This window comes from Cervus elaphus, chromosome 5 (assembly GCF_910594005.1).
Source record: "Cervus elaphus chromosome 5, mCerEla1.1, whole genome shotgun sequence".
NCBI classification, from domain to species: Eukaryota; Metazoa; Chordata; class Mammalia; order Artiodactyla; family Cervidae; genus Cervus; species Cervus elaphus.
In genome coordinates, this window is record NC_057819.1 from 87,170,695 (window position 1) to 87,197,565 (window position 26,871).

General features: G+C 43.7%; 2 protein-coding genes across 3 annotated transcripts; both read right to left on the bottom strand.

Annotated features, from left to right (window-relative positions):
- Positions 1-9,856: 9,856 nt before the first annotated feature.
- LOC122693388 (WAP four-disulfide core domain protein 18-like) lies at positions 9,857-11,790 on the bottom strand. 2 transcript variants are annotated; one of them, XM_043900889.1, is made up of 3 exons: positions 11,634-11,790; positions 10,933-11,081; positions 9,857-10,103 (listed from the first exon to the last, which is right to left on the bottom strand). In XM_043900889.1, the coding sequence occupies exons 1-3, from the start codon at positions 11,716-11,718 to the stop codon at positions 10,056-10,058; spliced, it is 282 nt and encodes a 93-aa protein (XP_043756824.1). In that variant the 5' UTR covers positions 11,719-11,790; the 3' UTR covers positions 9,857-10,055. The 2 variants fall into 2 exon arrangements, with proteins under 2 accessions (XP_043756824.1, XP_043756823.1); XM_043900888.1 differs by having other exon boundaries at positions 10,933-11,108; positions 11,634-11,778.
- Positions 11,791-24,564: 12,774 nt separating this feature from the next.
- Positions 24,565-26,346, bottom strand: LOC122694354 (C-C motif chemokine 4). The gene is made up of 3 exons (XM_043902993.1): positions 25,979-26,346; positions 25,363-25,477; positions 24,565-24,965 (listed from the first exon to the last, which is right to left on the bottom strand). The coding sequence occupies exons 1-3, from the start codon at positions 26,052-26,054 to the stop codon at positions 24,878-24,880; spliced, it is 279 nt and encodes a 92-aa protein (XP_043758928.1). The 5' UTR covers positions 26,055-26,346; the 3' UTR covers positions 24,565-24,877.
- Positions 26,347-26,871: the final 525 nt, after the last annotated feature.

The following is a 26,871-nucleotide window of genomic DNA, read 5'->3' on the forward strand; positions in this document are numbered from 1 at the left end:
GTTTGAGGCTGTGCCTGTCTTTCCATCTAGGCATTCTGGTGGATCTTCTTCGGCTAGCAGGACCATACGTGTGCCCTGCAGTGGGGGCATGAATACAGGGCGCTGAGAAAACCAATAGATCAGACGCAAGTTCCTCCCAGCTAGCTCCTTTCCTCCTTCCACATCTCTGTCTCTAGACAGATCGAAGGCACCAGAATATTTTCTCAAGCATCCTGTGAAGATGATTTTGTCAAGCAACAAAATGGATGAGTATGTAGCACCTAGTAGGCCTATTGCAGCAGCTTTTATTAGGGCAAGACTCCAGAGGAGTAGGAGCGGGAGCAAGGGTGGGGATACCCCATTCTAAGGCAGCACACTGATATCTTGTAGGAGGCCTAACTCCGGGAGAGCCATCCTGTTGCCTGGGATGTGGGTGACATGAATTGGAAAATATCAACTGCTACCTTGAAGTGATTCGAAGTTAGGATACAGTTAGGAGATAAACTCTGAGGATGTAGCCTTCCATTCAGACTTCCCTGAGACATAAGCTAAATCTTAGTCTCCCAAAGAGTCTGACAAAAATGATGGATGGAACTGACTTTCTCAAGTTCTCAGTTCACTTCTTTCCATCAAGATTCCTCCACTTAGCCTGATGAGTGTGAAATGTGGTCTTCCATATCTGTGTCTTCCTGTCACCAACACTGCTCTTGTACATCTCATAAGCCCAATGTCACGTGGCCTCACCAGTCTGTGCAGAGGAATGAAGGCATATTAGCACTGAAATCTTCTGTCACTGTCTGGTGACAGATAGGAGTGTCACCTCCTCATCCTAAACCCTTCCAGTCTCCTTTGGTCATTTATGAGGGCTCATGAGCATACCTCTGAAAAGTTTCCAATCAATTTCACCATTTATCTGCCATTCTAAATGCCAAAGTATGACCTTCCCTGGCAAAGATACTGGAGGATGGCCTCCTACAACTTCCACTTATGTTTCTCCCCTTCAGGTAGTGCAGATATCCCTAGAAAGTTGTTTGTGCTTTTTAGTAAACTTCTCATTTTTCTCACCTGCATTTAAACTGCCTTTATTTTTAAGGGAAAACTCTATTTCTCCCTATAGAAATTGATAAGGCCCAGATGGTACAAGACTCACATTCCAGTTTTGGAATTCAGCAATATTTCCAATTCAGGGTCAATTCTCCAAATTGGGGCAGAATTATGTCTCATTTTAGCAGAAGGTGGCCAGATCCGTCTCCTCCCGGTTCTCTGAATGAAACTGAGCAGGACTCTTTGGGGGTCCAGAGTACAAGTCTTTTCTGTGTCCCCTGTTGTTTGTTGGGTATAGGCTTCATTCAGCCTCCCTGACCTTCTGTGAGTTCTCTTGAGTTCCATTAGGCAGATTCAAACAACTGCTAATCAGGGGAGGGAGGGAAAAAACAGGGAATGAGCAGTCAAGGGTGGTACAGTCTTGAGGTAGGGTCCCAATTCTTTTACAAGTAGCATCCATAGCAATATCTTTGAGTTCTCCTACAGGAACTAAGGCCTTCAACTAGAAAGAGGATAACTTCAGGCTAAGCACAAGATTCCTAGAGCACCACCCTGTTACCTCAGCACTAGCCAATCAGAAGAAAGCCATACACCCTGCAGTCCTCAGCCCAAATTCTGCCTTCTTTTCCTGAGTCCTGCTAAAATCATCCTTTTAGGCCTCCTGTTTGGCCCGTGTCTGTTTCAACTGCTTATGAAGTTCGTATCTGACAGGGTCCAACAGTTTCAGGCCAAATCGTTGTTACTACAAGGATGAATGCTGGTTTGGGACCCAGAATACCTTGTTTTGGATCAGGAGGAGAGAGACTTCTACCCTGCTAGGAAGGCCTAAGCCCACTCTCAGCAGGAAGTAGTTTTAGAAGAAAGAGACCTCTGCCCCAATTCCCAGAAGGAATCTGGAGTATGAAATCTCTCAGCAGAAGTTGTTAGGAGAAATACTGACTGAAACTGTCCACTCTGGCCAGGAAAGGTAGTAACCACTTCCACGAGTTATCTTACAACAAGAGAGCCTGGTAAGGAACTCAGAGCTAACACACTGCCACCAACATGAAGATTTGGGGAAAGGTCAAAAGGAGGGAGGAGATGCCGGTCCAAATGTCCTGCCAACCTCCCCAAATCTTCCTCACTGGAATCCATCTTGGCTGAACCATGCCTGCACTACCAGGAAGGACCCTGAGTTGGAATGATTAGCCACAGGCAGTCTGGAAACTAACCCCATTACCATAAAACTCGAGCCTGCGAGTCACGTGGCAGAGCAGTTCTGGTTTCCTTTACCCTGCGGTTCGCCACCTGGGTGCCCCTTTCCAGTGAAGTCTCTCGCTTTGTCAGCATGTGTCTCAGTTCATTTCCAAGTGTTAGACAAGAGCCCACTCTCAGGCCCCAGAAGGGATCCCCTTTTCTGCAATGGTGGGGTCCTGAAAAATCTCCAAGATGCTTTTCATGCACCTGGAAATGAGGAGCAATTTAACTGTGTGGTTAAAACATTATTTCTTCGTGAAAAACAAAACAAGATGATGCCCTTATAAAAAGTGGACTTCTGGGACTGGAGTGACAATCACAAATGTGGGGATCTATTAAATTCTCGTGACATATTATCATTTGAAGGCATCAGGTGTCTGCAGCAGCCATGAGGCAGAAATGAATAATTAAGTGAGAAGACTGAGTGGAGACCTTGAGAATTCCTAGATGTTCTGTAATTGAGCAGGATCCTAGGGAGCCGTCCTGGTACAGAACCTTCCCCCATCCTCTGCTTTAGCCCTTCTGAATTGGATACAAATTAGTGACTAAACAACAATGAAGTACCCAGATGATAGTACCTGATACACATTTCTTGAGTTGTTTTACACAAGCTAAAATCATCCCCAAAGGAAATAGATTGACTACCTAATGACCATGAGCACATTGTCCCCAGGCCTACAGGAACCTTGGGATTGATGATGTTAAACCCTGTGACACCTTCACCATCAATCAGAGAAATGTGCATGAGTCAATCACATACCCTGGGACTCTCCTCACCTTGCCTTTTAAAAGGCTTTGCTGAAACTCATCAAGAAGTTCAGGTTTTTTGAGCACTAGCTGTCCCAGAATTCTTTGTGTGGCACCTTACAATAAACACTACACATTCCTTCACAACAATCCAGACTGCATTCGAGGGAGAAGACTCAACTTTGGGTTTGGTAACACTCAGTCTGCAAAAACCATCCATTTTATCAATACTTGCAGCCATCAAAGTTTTATTCCTAATTTTTCTTTTCAGAATGGCATATGAGATGCCTCCATGCTCAGACTCCTAAATTTGCTGAAACTCGACTCTTCCTGGAATTTCATATTCCACAGTCATTTCCCATCTCCACCAAATCTTTTAAACATCCAACTGCTGCTCAGCCCCCTAGTCCCAGATCTTCTTCGTGTTGCATCTTTGTCATCTTTGTCTTGTTTTATGAAGAGCCCATGATGAACATTAAGACATAGTGTCCATAGCATGAGACCTTACTAGGTTAGAGATGATGAAATTTACAAAGTCAGATGTCACAGACCTGACCATCTCCTTAACACCTGTGGGCCTGCTGCCTTTCTGCATGACTTTAAGTGTGTAATAGATAATATTTGGAGGGACTCACAAGGTGTTCTCCCTTTCTCCCCTACTTCCTTACACTCACACCCATTCCCCTGTGTCAACTAAAATGATGCACAGTGTGAGTTTCGAGTTAAGTTTTATTTGGGACAAAATGAGGACTGCAGCCCAGGAGACAGCACCTCAGATAGCTCTGGGAGACTGCTCCAAAGAGACAGTGGGGGAAGGTCAATATATATGATTTTGGCGAAGGGGGAGTTCTATGCAATTAAGCACTCATTTTATAAACAGTTTTCTGCTGGTCACGAGGAGCTGATGTCATCATGATTTACTCCTTTTCTAGGTATGAAAAGATGCAAAGGTTGGGATCATGAAATCAGTTCCTGAGAATATCTAACTATCTAAAGACTTGTTCCACCAGATTCCCTGGAGCAGAGTGCCTCACTGCACCCTGAACTGCCTCAGCGGGTACCGAAGGTCACCAGCTGCAGCAGTACAGGGTTCCATCTCCTCAGAGGCAGAGGCAGATGCTGTTGTTGTTGTTGCCTTGTTGTTGTTGTTCGGTCACTGGCAATGCTCTTGGCAAGTGCCAATTTGTAACTGGCAATCAACTGGGCTTTCCTGGTGACTCAGCTGGTAAAGAATCTGCCTGCAGTGCAGGAGACCTGGGTTTGATCCCTGGGTTGGAAAGATCCCCTGGAGAAGGGAACGGCTACCCATTTCAGTATTCTGGCCTGGAGAATTCCAAGGAAAGACTAGTCCATGGGGTCACAAAGAGTCGGACACGACTGCGTGAACTTTCACTCACTCTCTCAAGCAAACAATTATAAACCCAGACTCACCGGCCTTGGGGGAGGGTGAACTCAGCTTAGGGAAGCAAATCAACTGAGTTCCTTAGCAGGATTTCCTTGCAAGTCTACATTACTAGTTCTGAAAGCACAGGTTTTCCATTTCAAGGTCTGGGATTTGGGGTAGAAAAGGATTTGGGTGGAGGTGAGGGGGTGGGAATAATGCCGAGCCCCCAAAGATAGTTTGAAGATCCTGTCAACTACAAATCAGCGCAGGTGGTTAAATTATCTGCCTGCCAATGCAGGAGACTCAAGAGACACGGGTTTGATCTTTGGGTCGGGAAGATCCCCTGGAGTAGAAAATAGCAACCCACTCCAATATTCTTGCCTAGAAAAGTCCACAGACAGAAGAGCCTGGCAGGCTACGGTCCAGGGGGTCGAAAACTGCTGGACATGACTGAGCACACGTTCGCACACACTCAAGGGCATTTGCCATCTGCCTCTTCCAGGAATGACTCCCATGCTGCTGTAGCTGTTGATCTTTGACACGCCATGAAGGGAGGTCAGGGTGGAGAACAGGAATGAGGCACTTTGTACTACAGGAAAACTGGTGGAACAGCTCTTTAGATAATTAGATATTTCCAGGAACTGATTTTATGATTTCAATCCTTGCATCTCCTCACCCTTTATGGTGGCATCAGCCCCTGGTGACTAGCAGAAAGCCTTATGTAAGGTAAGTGCTTGATTGCATGAACTCCCCCTTCACCAAAATCACATATATTGACCTTACCCCTCTACTTCCCTGGAGCAGTTTCTCAGAGCTATCTGAGGTGCTGTCTCCCAGGCTGAAGTCCTCATTTTGTCCCAGATAAAACTTAACTCACAGCTCTCATGTTGTACATCTTTCTTAGGTTGATAGCCCGTAAAGTGTCAGTAGAATAAATTAATGAAAAATAAATAGTCACACATGGACACACATAGTGAAATACAATAATGATAAAAAAAATAAACAGTAAGTTCTAAAAGTTTCAGAGAGAAAACCACGACTGCCTATGAAAGAATCAGATGAAGTTCAGAATTCTCAGCAGCAATTCTAACCATCAAGATAATGAAAAATTATTTTCAAAGCATAAAGAAAATATTTATGCATAGATTATTATATCCAGGTAAGTGATCTCTTAAATGTGAGAACAAAATTAAGATAATCCTCAGGCATCCAAGGCCACAAAGTCCTTTTTTGAAAACACTCTTGGAGTAAATATTTCAGCAAGGAAAGGAGAAAAAGTCAGAAGGATGATTCAGATTTATGGGGAGTAAGGGTGAATTTACAGCTTACTAATAAATGGAAAACTTTAAAAAATACAAGCATAAAATCCAGAACTAAAATTCTATATGGTATCTACGTGGCTATTGAGTAGGGTGGGGTGAGGGGCACAAGCACAAAGAGAAATGAGGGCAAGCTAAGGTAATGCCCTTGTTCTGGAAAAGCTGCAAACATTAATAATGCTTAAAAAATCAACAGGGATAAATTCCAGAAGAATAAAATTAGAAGTATGAATTTTAAATTACTAGATGAAAAATTTAACCTAGTTAATGGAAAGAATAAAGAAAAACAAACAAACAAACAAAAAAAGCAATAAGAAAGTATGATAAATGAGAAACATGAAATATGGTGACAGGATAAATCCTAGTTTAACAGGGCCATAAACATAAGTAGGTTACACTTACTGTAGGGAATATGCTATGCACAGGCCTGTACTATAATTAACAGGGCTTCTTTGAAAAATAAAAATGACTTTCTCACCACCCCCAGGCGAAGGGCTGGGAGCAGTAAAAAGTACATCGTAGAAAAACATCTTGAAAACAAGATGTTGAAGTACTGATGTGACTGATGGAAAACCATTAGTGACTGTTCTCATAACCAGAGCCTTGAGGGAGTTGCTGAGAAAGGTCGTCACTAGCTGAAGAGCTAAACACAATCATGAATGGCCTGAAGGTCTGCCATTGAGGACTGTGCATTGTATATCTTTATCCCTGATCTGAGACTGTAAAAAGCAGATATCTCTAGAGCGCAAGGAAGTAGATGTTAGCAATAAATGGCATGCAAGGATTAGGATCTGGGCTTTTGCCTGCGAATGAGTCTTATTTTTCCTTATTCTTCTTTGGCACCGTTCCCTCGGGTTGGTTCTTTGTTGGGCTGGTCCCAACACAGAAGACCTCTCAAATTGAATAAAATGACTTTAAGTCAAGCAAAATATTGCTTTAAGAAACATATGAAAAATGTCTAATAGTATGTCTTAAAAAGACGGAAATTTTACTGCACAAATATGAACTAAAAGAATGCTGAACTATCAATTTTTATATTTAGCAAAAATATTTTAATGTCAAATACATAAAGGGAAAAGGATATTATTTAATGTTAAAAGGAATGATAATTTAAGAAGATGATTGTGAACACAGGCACATATACTCCTAAAATTATTACTTGACATATATACAAAGAAATAACTGACAAAAGTAAAAGAAATACATGAATAAATTATTTTAGTTGGACATTTTATCATATCCCTCTAAGAAATTAATGAATAATACAGACAAAAATAATGAAAAATAAAGACAAATTAAATTATAAAGACTAACAAATTCAAACTAGTAGATAATAGACAACTTTACATTCAACAACAGAGAAGACAGTTTTTTGTTTTTATTTTTCTTTTTTAGTGTTTACAGGACATTCACAAAAACCAAACAAGTACTAGGCCACAAAGAAATTCAAAACATATTCCTGATATTATAAGCCATATTATCTAACTGTAATGCAAAAAAACAAAAATTCTTAACAATTCTTAGAGTCTTCCAGAAAATAGAAGAGGAAACACTTCCTAACTCATTCAATGAAGTCAATATTATGCTAATATCAAAGCCAGATAAAGACATTACAAGAAAAGAAAATTAAAGGCCAATATCCCTTATAAAAATAAATGCAAAAATCCTCAAAAAAACTACTAGCCAAGTTATTTCAATAGCATAGTAAAAGGATTATGATCTAGTAGGATTTATCTTAAGAAGGCATTGGTGGTGAAAATCAATAAAAATAATGCACCACATTAATAGAATAAAGGAAGAAAAAACACATCATCATCTAAACTGATGCACAAAAAGGATTTGACAAAATCTAACATCCTTTAATGATAAAAATACTAAGAAAATTAGGAATAGAAGTGAGTTTTCTCAACACAATAGATGGAATTCATGAAAAATTCACAGCTAACATCATATTCAGTAGTAAAAGACTAAAAGCTTTCCTTCTAAGACCAGGAAAAAGACAACGGTTCCTGCTTTCACTGTTGCTCTTCAACTGGAGCTTCTAGCCACAGAAGTCATGCAAGAAAAAGAAATAAAAGGCATGAAAGTTGGGGAAAAAAAGAAGTAAAAGTACCTCTATTTGAAGATGACATGATTCTATACACAGAAAATCACAAACAATTTACAAAAATTCTACAAGAGGCAAAAAATAAATTCAATGAAGTTCAGGTCAGTACACAAAGCAATTCATCAGCAATGAAAAATCCATAAAAGAAACTAAGCAAACAATTTCATCTACGATAGCATCCAAAAGAATAAAATGCCTAGAAATATTTAACCTAGGAGGTTATTAACTGTTTCACCATTGAATGCCAGATTTCCTTCCTAGGATACTAACAACATTTTCATTGCCTTTGGCTTCTAACTAGATCAATGCATGAAACCCAGATTCCTGCCATTTCCCTGAGCATAGTTGCTCTGTATCCACTCCTGACACCAGTTTCCACCCACGTTAAGCCCTTTTAGATACAGACAAAATAAGTCAATTCTGACTAAGTTGAGACAACAGGAATTTTGTTATTACATGTCTCATAGAAAAGACAGGAAAGACTGGTGAATCAGGCTTAGGAACGGATTAAGAAACAGTATGAGGCAGGTAGCAGAGGATGTAGCCAAGTTCAGCTCACAGCCACAATCTGTTGGCACCTCTGCTGCTGTGAACTGTTTTTGACTATCCCTAAGTCACAGTGCCATTCCCTATAGATCCACATTATCAGAGAGAAGCAATATAATTCCAAGCCCTATTTGCCAGGGCGCAGGAAGGAAGTATCTGGGCCTTGCCAATCTCCAGAGGGAGAAACAGTTTCTCTTAAATATAAAGGCAGTTTAAAAGCAGGTGAGGGACTTTCCTGGTGGTCCCAAGGTTAAGACTTCGTGCCTGCAGTGCAGGGGGAATGAGCTCAATCCGTAGTAGGGAAACTAAGATCTCACATGCCACAGAGCACACACCCCCAGCCCCTGCCGAAAAAGAAGTAAATGCAGGTGAGAAAAACGAGAAGTTTACTAAAAAGCAAAAAACTTTCTAGGGACATCTGGACTACCTGGAAGGGAGAAACCTAAGTGGAAGTTATAGGATGCCATCTTCAAAATATTTTTTCAGGGGAAGTTCATTCAGTATGGCAGATAAATGTTTGAGAACATTTTAGTGGTATGGTCATGAACCCCTGTAAATGACCAAGCAAGACAAGAGCATGGAATCCTTTGAAATGGGAATGGCCAGCCACTGAAAGATGATTTTATGGCTAATATGCCCTCATTCCGATGCACGGGCTGATGAGGCCATGGGGCATTGGGGTTCTAAGACGCGCTATATGGGAAGCAAGAGCAGTGTTGGTGACAGGGACATACAGATAAGGAAGAGCACACTCAGCAGGCAAAGTAGGGGGATCTCAGCGGGAAGAGGTGAACAGAGAGCTGGAAGAGAGAAAGCTTGTAAGCAGACAGTCCAGACTATCGTTTTTGCCAAAATCTTTGGGAGGCCAAGTTTTATCCTCTTCCTCAGGGAAAGTCTGAATCCAAAGCTCCATCCACAAAGCCTTTTTCATAACTGTGTCCTGACTCCAAATCACTCCAAGCCAAGAGCTGGCGTTTCCCAACTTATGTCAGCCCAAGTTCCACATGCCAAGGATCAGGCTCACTCTCCCAGAATTAGGCATCAAGTCCTGATAGATGTTGGTGCCTTGCCTTAGAATAGGGTTTCCCCGCACTGTCCCTTCCAAGTCTTGCCCTAATAAAGTCTGTTCTAACAGGCCTGCTATGTGCTACATAGTCATAGTTATTTATTTTTTATGCTTGACCAAAATCATATTCACAGAACACTTGAAAAAATATTCTCAGACCTTCTGCCCTGTCTAGGCACATAGAGATAAAATGAAAGTGTTTGTTGCTCAGTCATGTCTAACTCATTGCAACCCTGTGGACTGTAGCTCACCAGGCTCCTCTGGAGGAATGAAACTAAATGGGGGGTTGGGGGCAGGGGGACTTGCTTCTGGTCTGTTTGTATCCTGAGTGTCCTGTATTCATGGGCCCACTGCAGTATACACATGTGGTCCTGTTAAGCGATGGAGGGGCCACCAGAATGCCTACATGGAAAGAAGGACACAGCCCATTTATGCTCCAGATATAGTTTATTTTCCACACAGGCTCTTTAGAAAGCAGTCATCCCACCATTTGAGATCTTCATCTTCCAGGGCTACAATTCCAGGCATAGAAAAGAGTCGGGAATGGATGTGAAAGTCTTGTAGTTATGCCAAGCACCAAATCCATGGATTCATGAGAAATCTTCTGGGGCTGGTCTCCAGGCATGCTCAGTTAACCTTCTGCCCAACTTTCCCGCGGCCACCAGAGCCACCCTTCTAAAATACAAATTTAATCATGACATTAATTGTGCTTAGACACATCCAGCAGTTTACCAAACTCTTCAGCTGGAAGCTCATTCCTCTCTGGGCTCTGGCATGGATTACCCTCCACCAACCTCTGAGATGTTACAACCCCTTTCCCCCACCATCACTTTCTCTTCTCCACTGGGGCAGGTCAACACTCCTCCCACTCTCTCAGCTGCCCTGCCTTCCTCCTGCTGACTTCATGCATCCTTTATGCTCTCCCTGGACATTCTCTACTCTCTGGCAACTTTCCCAATCTCTCTCCTCCCAGGCAAAGTCAATAAACTCCTCTCTTTGATCCCACAGATCTCAGGTGAACTCTCTTTGGGGCACTCCTCAAACGGTTGCAATTATTTAACGAGATCTGTCTCCTGAACCATGCTGTTCTTGTCTTTTTACTTCAATTCCAGGACAATGTGTCCCTGACACAGAAGGTACTTGGGGTTCCTTTCCCTTTCTTCCTTCTCCCAGGATGACCCATTTTTGAGGAAGCGTTAAGCCCCTTTGGTGAGGGAGGAGAAGGAAAGTGAGAAACTCCTAGTAAAGAGTGACCTGTGCATCTAGGGTCACAGATACTTTTCTCAACTGAACCCATCAGGGCTGTCTTGGGATAGGGCTCCTCTTCTAAGAGAAGACCTCAGATAATGCAACCAGCTGTCCTTTTGCCATATTTCTAGCCCCTTTCTCCCGGAATCTTCCAGACTCTCACATGCAGCGGACATGTGAGCAGCCCTCTGCCCCAGCAAAGTGCCCTGGGGAGTCATGTGCATCTTTGACCAGTGCATGGTTGATTTGTACTCACTCGGAAGACAGGAGCTGTGCAGGAATGACCACACCCATGACTGCAGCATTTCATTCCTTTGGGACAGGAATCATCTCCTGAGCACAATTCGACACAAGTTCCGATAGTACCTTTGGGCAACTCTGGGCAGAATCCAGGTCTCTGTCGTCCTGAAACACAGGATGGCTTTGTGCAGTCTGGAATGGTCACCAAGACAGGCTTGAGAATGGCTGTTGGAGCCCTGAAGCCCTCATCGCCAGCAAAACTCCCCCCTCAGCCTTGACTTCTTCACTCTCGCTCTTCAGCCCACGGTCTGGCCTTAGCAGAAAGTTCTCCCTGCTCCAAAGTCTGCACAGTCTCAGAGAACAAGAAACCTTCCCAGTCATAACCCTCTTTTTCCTGCCTGATAAGAAGATCTTAGAGAAGTCTCTGCTCACAGAGATCTCCATCTGCCCATTCACGTGTGTTTGCCCCATAGCTCCCTGTGGAGTTCCACCACTGAGCAAAGGTCCTAATAGAGAGAACCCTACACTTGACCCATGACTTCCAATCAGACCCAACCCAATCTGACAAGGACCATGGGAAATGCAGGGTGAACTCTCATTTAGATCAAAGGAAATGCATGAGGGGACACCGTTGCTTCCAGGCCAAACCATTCCCACATTTAACACTGGGCTCTGAGCCTTCTCTGCTGTCTGCTAGGGTCCCCTCAGCACCCTCACCTTTGCCAGGAGACTTCTGAGCCCAGGCCACCGCCAGCCCCATGACGACAAAAGCCAGCAGAAAAAAGACGGTGACTATCTTCATGTTGGCCTCTGGTGTGGTGCAGGGACAGAGCCCAGCTAAAATTTATACTCTCACTGTCGCCAGAAAGGAGGGTGGGGTGGGAGGCAGTAGAGCAGGAAGAGGATTCAAATATAAGCTCTCAAGGGAGTGTCCTAGGATATTCTAGTTTCCTTGTTCTATTTCACAACTGGTTTCTCAGACTAAGCAACTGGTTCCAGGAGAAGCGAATATTAAACTGGAAATCTCAGGAACATGTTTTAGCTCTTCATTCATTGCTCTGTTACTTCTTGGCCCTGATTTCCCTCGTGCCTCTAGGAACCATAGCCAAATAAAAGAATTTTCTCCGTGTAAATTATATTATCAGAGTAAGAGCTTAAGCTAGGTGTTGTTTGTCAGGGCCCATCTGGGGTCTCCTGCATCTCCAGTTACACAAGGATGACGAACGTGTGCTTTGGAGCTGCCCCCATGGCTGAGGGTGGGACCACAGTGATAGTAAGTCACTCATCTAAGGCGATGGATATTTAAGACCACAAGCTGGGCAGGGCCCTTGGGAGTTGAGAGGCATGGTCGATCTTGGTGTCTGGTGGTCTCTGAGGCTACCCTGCTTCATACCAAGAAGTTTCTGGAGAGAAGGTTGTGTGGATGCCCTACATGAGCAGAACTATAGGAGAAAGACATGAAAGGGTCCTCAGGGGCTTGTGTAAGGAGCCTAGCCCACTTTCCCATCCCTATTACAAAATCTCTGAGAGAGGCGTATGCAGATAAACCCCCAATGACAGTGGGAGTGAAGAGAAAGTCTGCTTTGTCCTTGGTGGTCAGAGCTCAGACAAGCATCTTAAGACCTCCTGTGGGGAGGCCTGGGCAGAGAAAGACTAAGTCAGCCAAGAGGGGGCTCAGCCTGTCCATCTCAGGCAGTGAGCTCACATTAGCATCTCAGAATCTCGGCAGGTTCAAAGCGCACAAGCACTCAGAAATGACTCCTTAGTCTGAAAGAGGGACCAGGGTCCCCAGAGAAGAAGCTCAGTCCAGGGTGGGGATCAATGGCCCCACGCAGCACAGACCATAGCAAAGGGGAAGCCTGGATCCAAACCCATGATGGCTGGCTGGACCCCAGGCTGCTACATGTTGTGGTCTTGATCGTGGGGCCAGGGCTGGACAGCTCCAAAGAGCTTGCAGGAGCGTTCTCTGGAGCAGCACTGCTGGAGAGGAAAGGATTCCTGAATATCTCCCCAAAAGTGACCAAGATACAATGATTATCACTGAGTTAACATAATGGCAAAGTTCATTTTCACACAAACACATGATTGTGGTAAATAATTTCAACAATACAGATATATCCCGTGTAACCTTCCAAGAAGTAATCAGTATTACGAGTTTGCTTTGTATTTTTCAAAGCTCTTTTCCTATGCTTTTACATATATTTATAAGTGTATATATAAACACATACTTTTTTTGTAGAAATGAAGTTATATGTATTATTTTGCTTTATTCAGTTAATGTGGTGTCTTGGAGAGCTTTTCAGGTTAGTATCTTCTCTTTTAAAAAGAAATAATAACTACTATCTAAAATTCCACTTTATGAATGGTTTATAATTTATTTGGCCAAACTTCAATTGTTAAGACATTTAGCAGGTTTGGGGTTTTTTGTCATCAAACAATTCCTTGTGGATATGTATCATACACTTTGCAATGCTTATATATATATTTATATATATATACACACACAATTATATATCACACACGTATACATATAATTATATACATAATTATATATCAGTATTTCCCCAGAATATACGCCTAAACATGAAAATACAGAGGATGCAAAGGAGCCATCTACTGAAAAGATACAAGATATCATTGTCCTCCAAAAAGACTATGCAACTTATGGTTCAGTAATACACATATATGTATATCTCACACTTTATTCCACTATTGATGGGCACCTAGGTTTCTTTGCAGATATGAAATATACAGTGTGGAGAATATAGTCAATAATTACGCAATTGTTTTTGTATGGTGACAGGTGACAACGAGACTTTTCCTGATGTCATTTTGAAGCATATAGAAATATTGAATCACTGTCTTGTGTCCCAGGAACTAACATAGTATTGTAGGTCACTTATATTTCAAAAACAAACAAATTCATTGAAAAAGTGTTCAGATTTGTGGCTACCAGAGGCAAGGTGTTGGGAGTATTAGATAAAGGTAGTTAAAGGTATAAACTTTCAGTTTTAAGTAAGTATTAGGGATACATAATAATATACAACATGATGCTGGGAAAGACTGAAGGCAAAAGGAGAAGAGGGTGGCAGAGGATGAGAAGGTTTGTTGGCATCACCGATTCAATGGGCATGAACTTGGGTGAATTCCAGGAGTTGGTGAGGGACAGGGAGGCCTGGTGTATTGCAGTCCACGGGATCGCAAAGAGTTGGACATGACTTAGAGACCAAACAACATGGTAAAAATAATTAACAGTGCTACACTTTATAAACAAAAGTTGTTAAGAGAGTAAATCTTAAAGAGTTCTTATCAGAAGGGAAAATATTTTTTTCTACTCCTTTACTATTGTATCTCTGGAGATGACGGATGTCCACTAGACTTCTGGTGATAATCATCTCACAACGGATGTAAGTTAATTTACACTTTAAATGTACACAGTGCTGTATGTAAATTATATCTCAATACAACTGAAAGGGGAAAAAAAAGACTATACCATTTACACTTCCTCCCACAGCGAAGGAGATGTGAATTTGTCACACTGATCCAGTAGATTTGCAGTCTTTCTTCTGCAAGTTAAAGTTTTTCAGATTTTATTTATCTACTTGTAATTTACTATTCATTTTTGGCTCTTCTAGATCTTCATTGCTACTCAGGCTTTTCTCTAGTTGCAGAGAGTGGGGGCTACTCTCTTGTTGCAGAGCTTGGGCTCTAGGCGATGGACTTCAGTAGCAGCAGCCCATGGGCTCTAGAGCTCAGGCTCCATGGTTGTGGCCCATGGATAGTTGCTCTGCAGCATGTGGGATCCTCCCAGATCAGGTTTTGAACCCATGTCTCGTGGATTCTTTACCACTGAGCCACCAGGGAAGTTCTATTTATGCTTTTCTTTACGTGAAGCTGAAAGTCACTCAGTCAGGTCTGACTCTTTGCGACCCTGTGAACTATACAGTCCATGGAATTCTCCAGGTCAGGATACTGGAGTGGGTAGCCTTTCCCTTCTCCAGGGGATCTTCCCAACCCAGGAATCAAACCCAGGTGTCCTGCATTGTAAGTGGATTCTTTACCAGCTGAGCTCTCAGGGAAGGCTTAAGTATAGGTGGTTTATAATGTTGCATTAGTTCGCTGAATCACAGCAAAGTGATTCAGTTATACACTGCTGTTGTTGTTTTAGTCACTAGGTGCTGTCCAATTCTTTGTGACACCATGGATTATAGCCCGTCAGGCTCCTCTGTCCTTAGGATTTCCCAAGCAAGAATACAGGAGTGGGTTGCCATTTCTTTCTCCAGGGATCTTCCTAACCCAGGGATTGAACCCACGCCTCCTGCATTTGCAGGTAGGTTCTTTACCACTAAGCCATCAGGCAAGCCGTTACACATATACATATATATCTGTTCTTTTCAAATGCCTTTCCATTATAGGTTATTACAAGATATGGAATGTAGTTCCCTGTGCTATACAGTAGATCTTTGTTGTTTATCTATTCTATATAGTAGTAATTAGCAAACTCCTAATTTATCCCTCTTCCCTTAAATTTTTAATGGACTCTTTCAAGCTGTGTAGTCCCATACTCCCCTTGGGATATATCCAAATTGGGAATATGAGGCAAAGAATTCTCACGACAGTAAAGGAACTTTATTGGCAGAAATTATATAACACAATATAATTTGCTTGCTACTGTAGCACTTCAAGTTCCCAGTATGAAGCAAAGGATAAATCATGGTCTATAATGTCTTGTTGACTACTCTTTGTAATAACAGATGTTGCAAGGTTATGAAGGAGGGACTTTGTCCAAGAATTATAACAATACTTGACCTTTATTAAGCACATGATTGTCTGGCAGGTCCTGGGTTTATACTTTAGACACATCATCTCACTGAAGACTCACAAGCCTATGAGGTTGCTTCCACCGATAATCTCCATGTCCCGGGTGAAGAAATGAGACTCAAAGAAGTGATGCCTTGCGAACACTTCAAACCCACCCCAGACTCACTGCTGTGGAAACTCCGAGGGTGGGGTCCAGAAAACCTCCCCAGATGCTGTTCACAAACCTGAAAATGAGGAGCACTTTACCTACCTGATTAAAATCTTGATTTCTCTGTGAAAAACAAAACAAAATGATGTTCCTATAAAAAGTGGATTTCTAATACTCAAGTGACAGTCACAAATTTGGGGATTTGCTAAGTTCTCATGACATATTATCATTTGAAAAGACCAGGTGTCTGCAGCATTCCTAAGACACAAATGAACATTTAAAGGAGAAGACTGAGTGGAAAACTTGGGAATTCCTGGATGTCCTCCTGTGTCTGAGCCAGGACCCCATGGGGACTTCCCTAAGACAAACGCTTCTCCCATATCCTCTGCTTTAGCTCCTCTCCAAGTGAGTGAGTGCTCAGTCATGTCCGACTCTTTGCGACCCCATGGACTGTAGCCCACCAGGCTCCTCTGTCCATGGGGTTTCCCAGGCAAGAATACTGGAGTTGGTTGCCCTTTCCTTCTCCTGGGGATCTCCCCAACCCAGGGATCAAACCTGTCTCCTGCATTGGCAGGTGGATTCCATACCACTGCACCATCTAGGAAGCCCCAGCTCCGCTCCAAACTACCCAGATAATAGTATCTGACGTACATTTCCTGAGTTGCTCTACATATGCTAAAATCACCACCAATGGGAATAAATTAACTGGTTAATGACCATGAGCACATAGTCCCCAGGCCTATGGGAGCCTAAGGGTTGATAATATTAACCTCTGTACACCCTCACCATTAACCAATAAATTGTGCACGAGCTGATCACAATCCCACCCCCTGGGACTCCCCTCCTCACCTTGCCTTTTAAGAGGCTTTGCTGATATCTATCGGGGAGTTCAGGCTTTTTGAGCACTTGTTGTCCCGTCCTTATATGGCTCCTCACGTTAAACACTGCAGTTTCCTTCCCTGTAACCTGGTGTCTGTAGATTGGCTTTACTACATGCAAGGGAGCCACCCAAGTTTTGGTTCAGTTACTCTCAGTCTGTAAAACATGTTTGGGGAACCACTGACCGAAACCACTGCCCTGGCCAGGCACGATAGTAACCACTTACATAAGTTATCTTTTTTTTTTTTTAACTTTTTATTTTGTATTGGGCTAGAGCCGATTAACAATGTTGTGATAGTTTCAGATGAACAGCAGAGGGACTCAGCCAGTCATATACTTGTGTCCATTCTGCATGAGTTATCTTAAACAGGAGATCCTGATGAGGAATGTGGAACTAACAAGTTACCACCAAACAGAAGCATTTAAGAACGGTAAAGGGAGGGAGGAGATGTCAGTGCAAATGTCCTGCCAACCTCCCAGAATCCTTCTCACTGCAATCCATCATGGCTGAGTGATATGCGTGCCACTAGGGACCTTGAGTCAGGGTCACTGGCCAGCGACAACCCAGAAACTAACGCAATTACTGTAAAATCTGAGACTTCAAGCCACGTGGCAGAGAAATTCTCCTGGGTCCCCTACCCTGCTGCTCTCTGCCCAAAAATCTCTTGCTTTGTCAGCAGGTGTCTCCTTAGATAGTTCATTTCTGAGTGTTAGACAAGAGCCCAGTGTCAGGCCCTGAAAGGGCTCTGCCTTTCCGGCAACAAATCCACCTGTTGTACTTGCAGCTATCAAAGTTGTATTTCGTTTTTTTTTTTTTTTTCCAGGATGACACAAGAGACCTTGAGACTGCAGCAGCTTCTCTGTTCAGTCTCCTGAATTTTCTGGAATTCTATTTTTCCTGCAATTTCATATTCCAGAGAGTTATTTCCCAACGCTGCCAAATCCTTTAAACACCCAACTGCACATTCAGCCCCCCAGCTGAACGTTCTTGTTCATTTTATATCTTTGTCATCTTTATCCTGTTTCATGAAGAGCCAAGAATGAACACCAAGGCATTGTGTAACAGAGCATGAGACCTTGTTAGGTCAGAGATGATGAAATTTAAAAAGTCAGATGGCACAGATCTGACCAAAGACATCTTCTCAACACCTGTGGGCCTGCTGCCTTTCTGCATAACTTTAAGTGTGGAATAGATAATATTTGGAGGAATTTGCAAGGTGCCTTCCCTCTCTTCCCCTACTTCCTTTTTCTCATACCCATTTCCCTGTGTTGCAAGCAGTCACTTATAAACTGGACTCCCTGGCCTTGGGGGGAGGGTGGACACAGCTTAGAGAAGCAAGTCAGCTGAATTCTTCAGGGGATTTTCCTTCAGACTGGACTCATTAGTTCTGAAAGCACAGGCTTCCTATTTCAAGATGTGGGCTTTGGTGGGAGAATAGGATTTGGGTGGAGGTGGGAGGATGGGAATAAGGCCCAGCCCTGAAAGAAACCTGACATAGGGTTGATAGCATAAATGATAAATATGTTTTTAAAATTCATGATTTAAGAGCTAGCTTTCCTCTTACATATTGGCAGAGAAAAATAAGATACACACTAATGAGAGAATAAAGGAAAGATGTGAGCTGAAAAATTAGACATCTGAGAATGGCCTTAATAGGGTCTCATCCCTGCATGGGAAGAGGATGGACTGTAGATAGAGTTGGCAGGGTGAAGGAAAAACCCAGGAAGGCTGCCAGCCTTTCCAAGAAGCCTGCTGGGCTCAGAGGTGCTTAGGCTGCGTCAAATGGGGCAGAGTCCCGGACCGGACCTGAAACACTGTGACGGGACTCCTGGGTCTGTGAAGGGTGAATATGCAAAGGGTGACTATGCAAACTCAGAACAGCCCTGTGGCCGCTGGCTCTGTCATCAGGAAGAGCTGTGGTTTCTTTCACCCTCCACAGTTCAAGTCATATCCTTGTTGCCCGCTAGCTCAGCTCCTGGCCTCCTAGGAGGAAAATGTCTGTCATGAGAACATGGAAGATTCTGGGGACTGGGGTGAGGTAGTGAGGGGACACAAAATTTGCCTAAATAAGAACAGGAGGTAACAGCCTTCCTGCCATCTAGAGAGGGAGACGGGGGTGAGAGGGGGCAGGAACTGCAGGAAAGCAGAAAACACAGGCTAGGCATCCAGTGGCTCCCAACCCCCATCCTGTCTCATCTGTTCTGGCCCCTACCCAGAAACCCAGAGACTCCTCCACGAGACAGTCTGGAAAGCAGATACAAGCTCCCTGGCCTCTGGATGAGAAAAGGAAGTTGTATGAAAAGAGGGGGGGAAATCCAAGTCTGATATTGCCCAACAGGTGAAGCCCCATGTTGCCCCAGCACAAGGAGTCTGTGCTCTCATCTGTAATTCCCTGGTAAAGCATTTCTTCATGAGGGTGTAAAGGCTTCCTGCCGTCTTCCCTGCTGATCTGGCCTCAGTGGAGTGGAGTCTCCTCCCTTCCAACTTGCTCAGGGGCAGGGAGGTATGGGGAAAGGGCTCCAGGGTGAGGGAGGAAATCTGGATCCTGGCCCTAACCCTGCCTTCTCTCTAATAATGAAACAGTGATGAATGGGCTCATTAGACAAAGCTCTAATGGGCTTCATTAGACAAAGGAGAGGGTGGATTCTTCCCAGTTAGGAATGCAAGACACCCAGAGGCCCCCCGGGAGTCTGGAGAAGAATCAAGACTCCTCTTAATGTGATGGGTGTGGAATCATTGGTGGAGCTTTGGCCCTCATACTGAGCTGCTGAAGCAGCACTTCTTTTTTTAGATGCCTCACCTCATTATAGATCTTCACCCTAGAATGTGTCCACTTTACCCTGGGTTTCTCCTGTGGGGAAGTTTGTCTCACTTCCAGTCTTCAAACTTCAAACAAACTTGAAGTTTGTTGTTCAGTTGCTCTGTTGTGTCTGACTCTTTGCGACCCCATGGGCTGTAGCACACCAGGCTTCCCTGTCCTCACTATCTCCCAGAGTTTGCTCAGACTCATGTCCATTGAGTCAATGATGCCATCCTACCATCTCATCCTCTGCTGCCCCCTTCTTCTCTTGCCCTCAATCGTTCCCAGCATCAGGGTCTATTCCAGTGAGATGGATCTTCACATCAGGTGACCAAAGTATTGGAGCTTCAACTTCAGCATCAGTCATTCCAGTGAATATTCAGAATTGATTTCCTTTAGGATAGACTGGTTTGATCTCCTTGCAGTCCAAGGGACTCTCAAGAGTCTTCTCCAGCGCCACAGTTCAAAAGCATCAATTCTTCGGTGCTCTGTCTTCTTTATGGTCCAACTCTCACATCTGTACATGACTACTGGGAAAACCATTGCTTCTTTCTAGAATGTTCCATTGCCTTCCACACTGAGCTGGGGTGGGGGTGGGGTCATAATGAATTACTCTGACATTGATGATTGTATTAGCCTCCTACTGCTGCTGTAACAAATCACACACATTCAGTGTCCTAAAACAACACACAGTTATTCTCTTAAGCTTCTGGAAGTCAGAAGTCCACAATCTGATTAACTAAGCTGAAATCAAAGGGGCTGTGCTCCTTTTGGAAGTTTTAGGAGAGAAACTTTTTTCTTACCTTTTCCAGCTTCTAGAATTGCATTCTTTTTGTAGTCCTTGGCTCATGGTCTCTTCCTCCATCTTCAAAGCCAGCAGCATGGTATCTTGCTTTTGTTTTCATGTTGCCTTCTCTTCTGTGGTCAGATCTTTTGTCCCTCTTATAAGGACACATAAGACTAGATTTAAAGTCCAGACAAATAACCCAGGATAATCTCCTCATCTCAAGATTTTTAACTTGATCACATCTGCGAAGTCCTTTTTGCCATATGAGGCAATATTCACAGGTTCTGGGATTAGGATGTGAACATCTCAGGGACCATTATTCAGCCTACCACAGTGATCTAGACCTTGTGCTGGGCTTGGGGATCATGGATTCTCTCTCCCAACCCCTTACCTCAGACTAGTGTTGTGTATCTTTTGCCAAAGACCATGTCCTTTCCTTCCAGGCCACCCCCAACTTCTCCTTTCATTCTCTTGAGGCCCTGAGAATATCTGTCCAATGGAAATTTCTATGATGAAGGAAATGTTCTATATCTGTACCATTGGACATAGCAGCCATAAGGCACACTGCTCAAGTGCTGGCGAGCCCTTGAAATGTGACTAGTGCAGACTTCCTGGTGGTCCAGTGGTTAAGAATTCACCTGTCAATGCAGGGGACATGGGTTCGATTCCTAGTCTGAGAGGATTTCACATGCTATGCAGCAGCTGGGCTCATGAGCCACAACTGCTGAGGCTGCGCTCCTTATAACCCAAGGTCCACAGCAAGAGAAGTCACCACAGTCAGAAGCCCTCATACCATCACTGCAGAGTAACCCCCACCCACCGCAACTAGGGAATGTCTACACCAGCAATGAAGACCCAGAACAGTCAAAACTAAAGTAAGTAATTAATGTTTAAGAATGTGACAAGTGTAACTGAGGCACTGAACTTTATTTATTATCTTTATTTTTGGTTGTGCTGGGTTGTCATTGCCGAGCGAGGGCTTTCTCTAGTTGCAACGAGCGGTGGCTACTCTCCAGTTGTGATGTGCAGGCTTCTCGTTGCAGTGGCTTCTCTTGTGGCAGAGCATGGGCTCTATGCATGCAGACTTCAGTAGTTGTGTCTCTCTGGCCTAGTTGCTCCATGGCATGGGGAATCCTCCTGGACCAGAACTCAAACCACACTGTCTGCATTGGCAGGCATACTCCCATCCACTCTACCATAGGAAAGTCCAGAACTTTAATTTTCTTTTCATTGAAATTACATTTAATTGACATTTAAATAGTCACTTGCAGCTTGTGGTTACATATCGGACAGCTCAGATGTAGGAAGATCAAAAGTAGAAGGCAAGACCAGTCAGGTTCTTGGCTTCTAGACTCTTCTCACACCTTTTGGGATCAATTCAGCCCCCAACATCCTTCTTTCAGTCCCTGCAGAATCCGAAGGAGGTTTCTACAGGAACTCTGGGATGATGGGAGTGACTGAGGACAGGGCAAGGCGGGAAATTGTGTCTGTTGGCCTCAGAGAGATACATAGTCTCAGTTCTGCTTTTCCATCACACTAAGAATGCTCAAACAAGAAATGCAAATCAAAACCGCAATGAGGTATCCCCTCAGACTGGTCAGAATGACCATCATCACAAAGTGTACAAATAATAAATGCCGGAGAGGATGTGGAGAAAAGCAGACCCTCTTACACGGTTAGTGGGGATGTAAATCAGGGCAGACACTATGGAAAACAGTACACAGGTTTCTCAAAAAACTAAAAATAGAATTGCCATATGACCCAGCAGCCCCACTCCTGGGTGTATATCTGGAAAAGATGAAAAGCTTAATTTAAAAAGATACATGCACGCCAGGGTCCACAGCAACACTATTTACAGGTCCTGTAGATTAGGACGTGAACATCTCCGGGGACATTAATCAGCCCACCGTGGCTGTTTACAATAGCCAAGACATGGGAGCAACCTAAATGTCCATCAACAGTAGAATGGATAAAGAAGATGTGATACTTATATACAATAGAATACTACTCAGCCATAAAAAAGAATGAAATGTTGCCATTTGCGACAACGTGGATAGACCTAGAGATTATCACACTAAGTGAAGTCAGATGGAGAAAGACAAATACTCTATGTGATCACATATATGTGGAATCTAAAAAAAACAATAATACAAATGAACTTATTTATAAAACAGAAACAGACTCACAGACACAGAAAGCAAACTTATGCTTACCAAAAGGCGAGGGGAGAGAGAGGAGGGATAAATTAGGAGTATGGAATTAACAGATATACACTACTATATATAAAATAGCTAAACAACAAGGATTTACTATATAAGACAGGAAATTATATTCATTATCTTGTGATAACCTATAATGGAAAAGAGAAATTATATATATATATAAAACAAACTATATATATACATATGTGTGTATGTATGTATAATCTGAATCACTTTGCCATACACCTGAAACACAGTACTATAAATCAGTAAGAAAGAACACAAGAAGTTTTGAGGTAGCCCCCTCTTTACCCTACTTATACAATGAGCTGTTCTTTTGGGGACCACAGTGGCCCATCAAGGAGCACAGAAAAGGGAACTAACCTGGGACTTGGCACTGGCCTTGACACTTTCTGGGTGGCCTTGACAAGTTACTTCTCATTTCCTAGTCCTCAGTTTCCATAATATGACAGGGCTGGACCAGATGGTCTGAGAGCTCCCTCCCAGCCTGTGGATCAAGACTTAGTTGGGCATATAATTCTATTTCAGCCCATGATCTCTCTGACACATGTCATGGGAATGCTTGATTGAAGGACTGTCAAGGAGAAATGGCCTTAGATCATTCCCACCACACTCCAAAACCAAATCCGACATTTATTCTTTTGTCCTCGTGACAACAGTTTGCGTTTGCTTTGGCTCTAGATCCACTAATTTAATCTGCCTGATGACCCTGGGAGGATAGACATCATGGCCCTCTTTAAGTGAAAAATCTGAGACTCAGAGAGGGAAAGAGAGGATCTTCCAGGTGCCAGGCCCTCTAAGGAGCACTTTGCACATCATCTCATAACAGCCCTTCAAAGTGAATAATATCACTCTCATCTTACAGGTGTGAAAACTGAGGTCCAATAAGACAATGAAACAGGAAACTGAGTACTTGTTTGCGGAGCTGAAAACTGAACTTCACAAATTCTCGAACACTCACACGGGCAAAGTTTATTTTAGAGGATAGAGATACAAAACTCTCAGCATGGACACTGAGAGGGGGTGTGAAGAGCCCCCAGAGGTGGGACTAAAAGCCATTGATATCTTTATTAGAATTCATCTGTTCATTTTTGGTTGGCTTGGGGCCAGATGTGTGTAATTTCTGACCGTTCAGTTTCAAAGTTGGAGTCTCCAGTTTGTCATTTTTATGGCTTTCTTTTGGCTCCCAGTTTCTCAGTCCTCCCACACATTGCCATCCTGCGACCCTTTTCCAAGACCCCAGACCATTCTTTAGGGACCAGAAGTATGTTTACAAGTTAATGGTCCACCTGGAGGTTTTTTTCCTTGATAAACTGGATAAGCAGTTAATGATTGTCTTGTCCTGGGTCTGAATGTTTTATAACCCTCCAGACCAGGGAGGCCTTCCTCTGAATGCCTAGAAACTGGTACAAAGAGTTTAGATTTATGTTAAAGAAGTGAGATGCTTACTTGAGAAGAAAAAAACTGAAATTAAAAAATAAAAGGAACTGAGGTCTCAGAGTCCTATACTATCTAGCAATTTCTGCTTCAACAAGATGACTTTTGTAATGTAATGATAGTGAGGAATGGAGGCCCGTTTTTCTGACTCTGAACTACTTCATCTTCTCTCTATATTGTGCTGCTGTTCCTATTTACAACTTCCTTGCAAGATGTTTCACAGCAGCACAGATATCTTTTTGAGTCATCCTTTCACGATGCTCCCCGAGCAGACCTGCCAGCCTTAACAAGTCACCTCACCTTTGAGCCTCTACGCCCTCATCGGTAAAATGGAGAATAATAGTCCCTACTTCATAAGGGTCTTAAAATCCTCCTTGCTAAAAGTACTAAGTGAAGTTTGTATCTTTAGACATTTTACCCCATATTCCATCCTCAGTAATTGTTCATTCTTACTGTGTTTGGAAATTGTAGTTTGTCCCTATTCATAATACCAGGCAGTTGTAGTAAATTAGATTTACTACAAATCAAATTAAAGCACAAAGAAATGGTCTACATTTTTAAAAAAAGTTTTATTACAAAAACACTTGAAATCAGTTACATTATCCATGTTTTCACAATAGCAGAGGAACAGTGATGGCAGACCATCCCCATGGGGGACATGTGTTCTTTGGTAAAACAAACATAAATAATGGGAAACAATAGCAAGAATAGTAATAACACAGCACAGAATAAAAAAAAATTAAATTAAGAGAAGGAACAGGGACTACTGAAGGGAGTTGTGAGCATGGAGAAGGTGCATCTCGCTGAAAAGCTTCAGGTTAAGGTGACCTTTCCTGCAGAACACCTGCCCCGGGGCTCAGAGCAGCTCAGTTCAATTCAAGGTCATCCATGTACTCCTGGACCCAGGGCTCACTGGGGTTGGCGCAGACCTGTCTGCCCTTTTTGGTCTGAAATCTGTGGAACCAAGAGTGGACAGGTGAGAATCCCTTGTAACCTTGCCTGTATTGGGTATCTCCCCATCCTTAGCTCATGTTGCACAGCCTAGTGGGGGCTGCTGGAACCTGATTCCTTGTAACTTCCTCCCTGGGGTTTAGCTCTGGCCTCTTGGGTTGCCCAGATTAGGAACCCATGAGTTTTGCAATCAATGTGGATGCAACCTCCCCATTCATTTCCAGCTGTCCTCAGCAGTGCCTTTTCCACGTGTTTTCTAAGCATGCTTTAAAGAAACAGCTCGCATCTCCTGTCATCTTTTTTATTTACTGCTTAATCGCCCCCCCACCCCCAAATAGATCCCCTTCTTTAATCCTGCCCTCACCCTTGTCTCCCTGAAAAGCCCTGGTTTGATACTCACACCACGGCTGGCTGGGAGCAGAGGCTGCTGGTCTCATAGTAGTCAATCACAAAGTTGCGAGGGATCTTCCGCAGGGTATAAGTAAAGCAGCAGGCCGTGGGAGGGTCTGAGCCCACTGGAAAGAAAGGCTGAGGTGAGACTGAAGTTCTACAAGGAGCTCTTCATTTTAGCTTCTAGTCATAGATATTCAAGGGACATTCCTGTAGATCTATCAGATCCCCCAACACGGTCCCTTCTATTCAAGCCCACCCACTCAGAGTAGGAGTCTTATTCTGAACAGAGGATCCTAGAGATGAAAGAATTCTACAAGGTTGAGGCTGGATTGGGTCTCAGTTCACACGTCTTTAACTCCTTTCATTTTACAGATGGGGAAACTAAGGCACTCAGAGAGACAGGGACTTGCTTAAGCCAGCCTATGAGTTGCTCTTTCTTATGAAAACAGGAACTTGAATATTACTCAGTGTTTACTAGGCTCTGCATTTAACAGCAGGCTACTTAGAGATCTCCCTGGCTCCTTTTAGCCCCTTCCCCGAATGCTACTGTTGGACCAGCACCAACTAGAAAAGTCAGTTCTCTCTACATCCTGACTCGGGGGCCACGGGAAGGGTGGACTTACTTGGTGCTGAGAGCGCAGGAGAACAGAAGGCAGCCATGAGCACGAGGAGGGACAGGACAGCCACGCAGAGCTTCATGGTCTTGGCAGAGGAGAGATTCGCCCAGAGCTTGGACGGCAGCACCCAGAAGCTTCAGAACCCTTCTGTGTCCTGTGCTGATCTTGAGCTGGGAACCCCTCTTTATAGGAACTCTGAGGCCTGGGACAGAGGTGAGGGCATTGGAGGGCGAGCGGAATTTCCAGGGTACAGATGATGTCATGGTGCTGAGAGGGAAACTAAAGCTAGCTGACAGTGAGGAGCTCTGCACAGCTTTCTCTTCCTCAGTGGTGTCATCACAGAGGAAAGCGGAGGGAGGTGGGGGAGGAAAGAAGTGGGTTGAACCCTAGAGGGAAGTGGTACACCAGAGACAGTGACTGAGACTTGGGGGCAGAATTGCAAACCCAAGAGGAAAGATGGAACCTTCACACCTGCTAGCAGGGACTTGTAGATGAGAACCATCCTGCTCTCAGTGGTTAGCACCTCCAGAAGCTACAGGCTTCATGTCAGTTCTTCCAGGGTGGCCGCAGGCCTGGCCCCAAGAAGGAAGAGGAAGCCAGGATTCCATGTCCCATTGCAGGGCCTCCTTCGGCTGGGCTGAGTGATTTTAGCCCCCCGTATATTTTCTTGGGCATAAAGAAAGAGTCCGGCTTTGAATGTGCAGAAGGCTGCAACAGAAGTATAGCTTCCGCATAGTAAACATTTACTATGTGCCAGGCACTGGGCAAGCTGCCCTACACACACAAGACATCTATAACCATATAACATCCATCATAACCCTGAGCAGGGGTGTGATGATTCCCCAGGCAATGAGGATCAGAAAGCAGAACAGAAACCGCTGATAATCTCAAGGCCACAC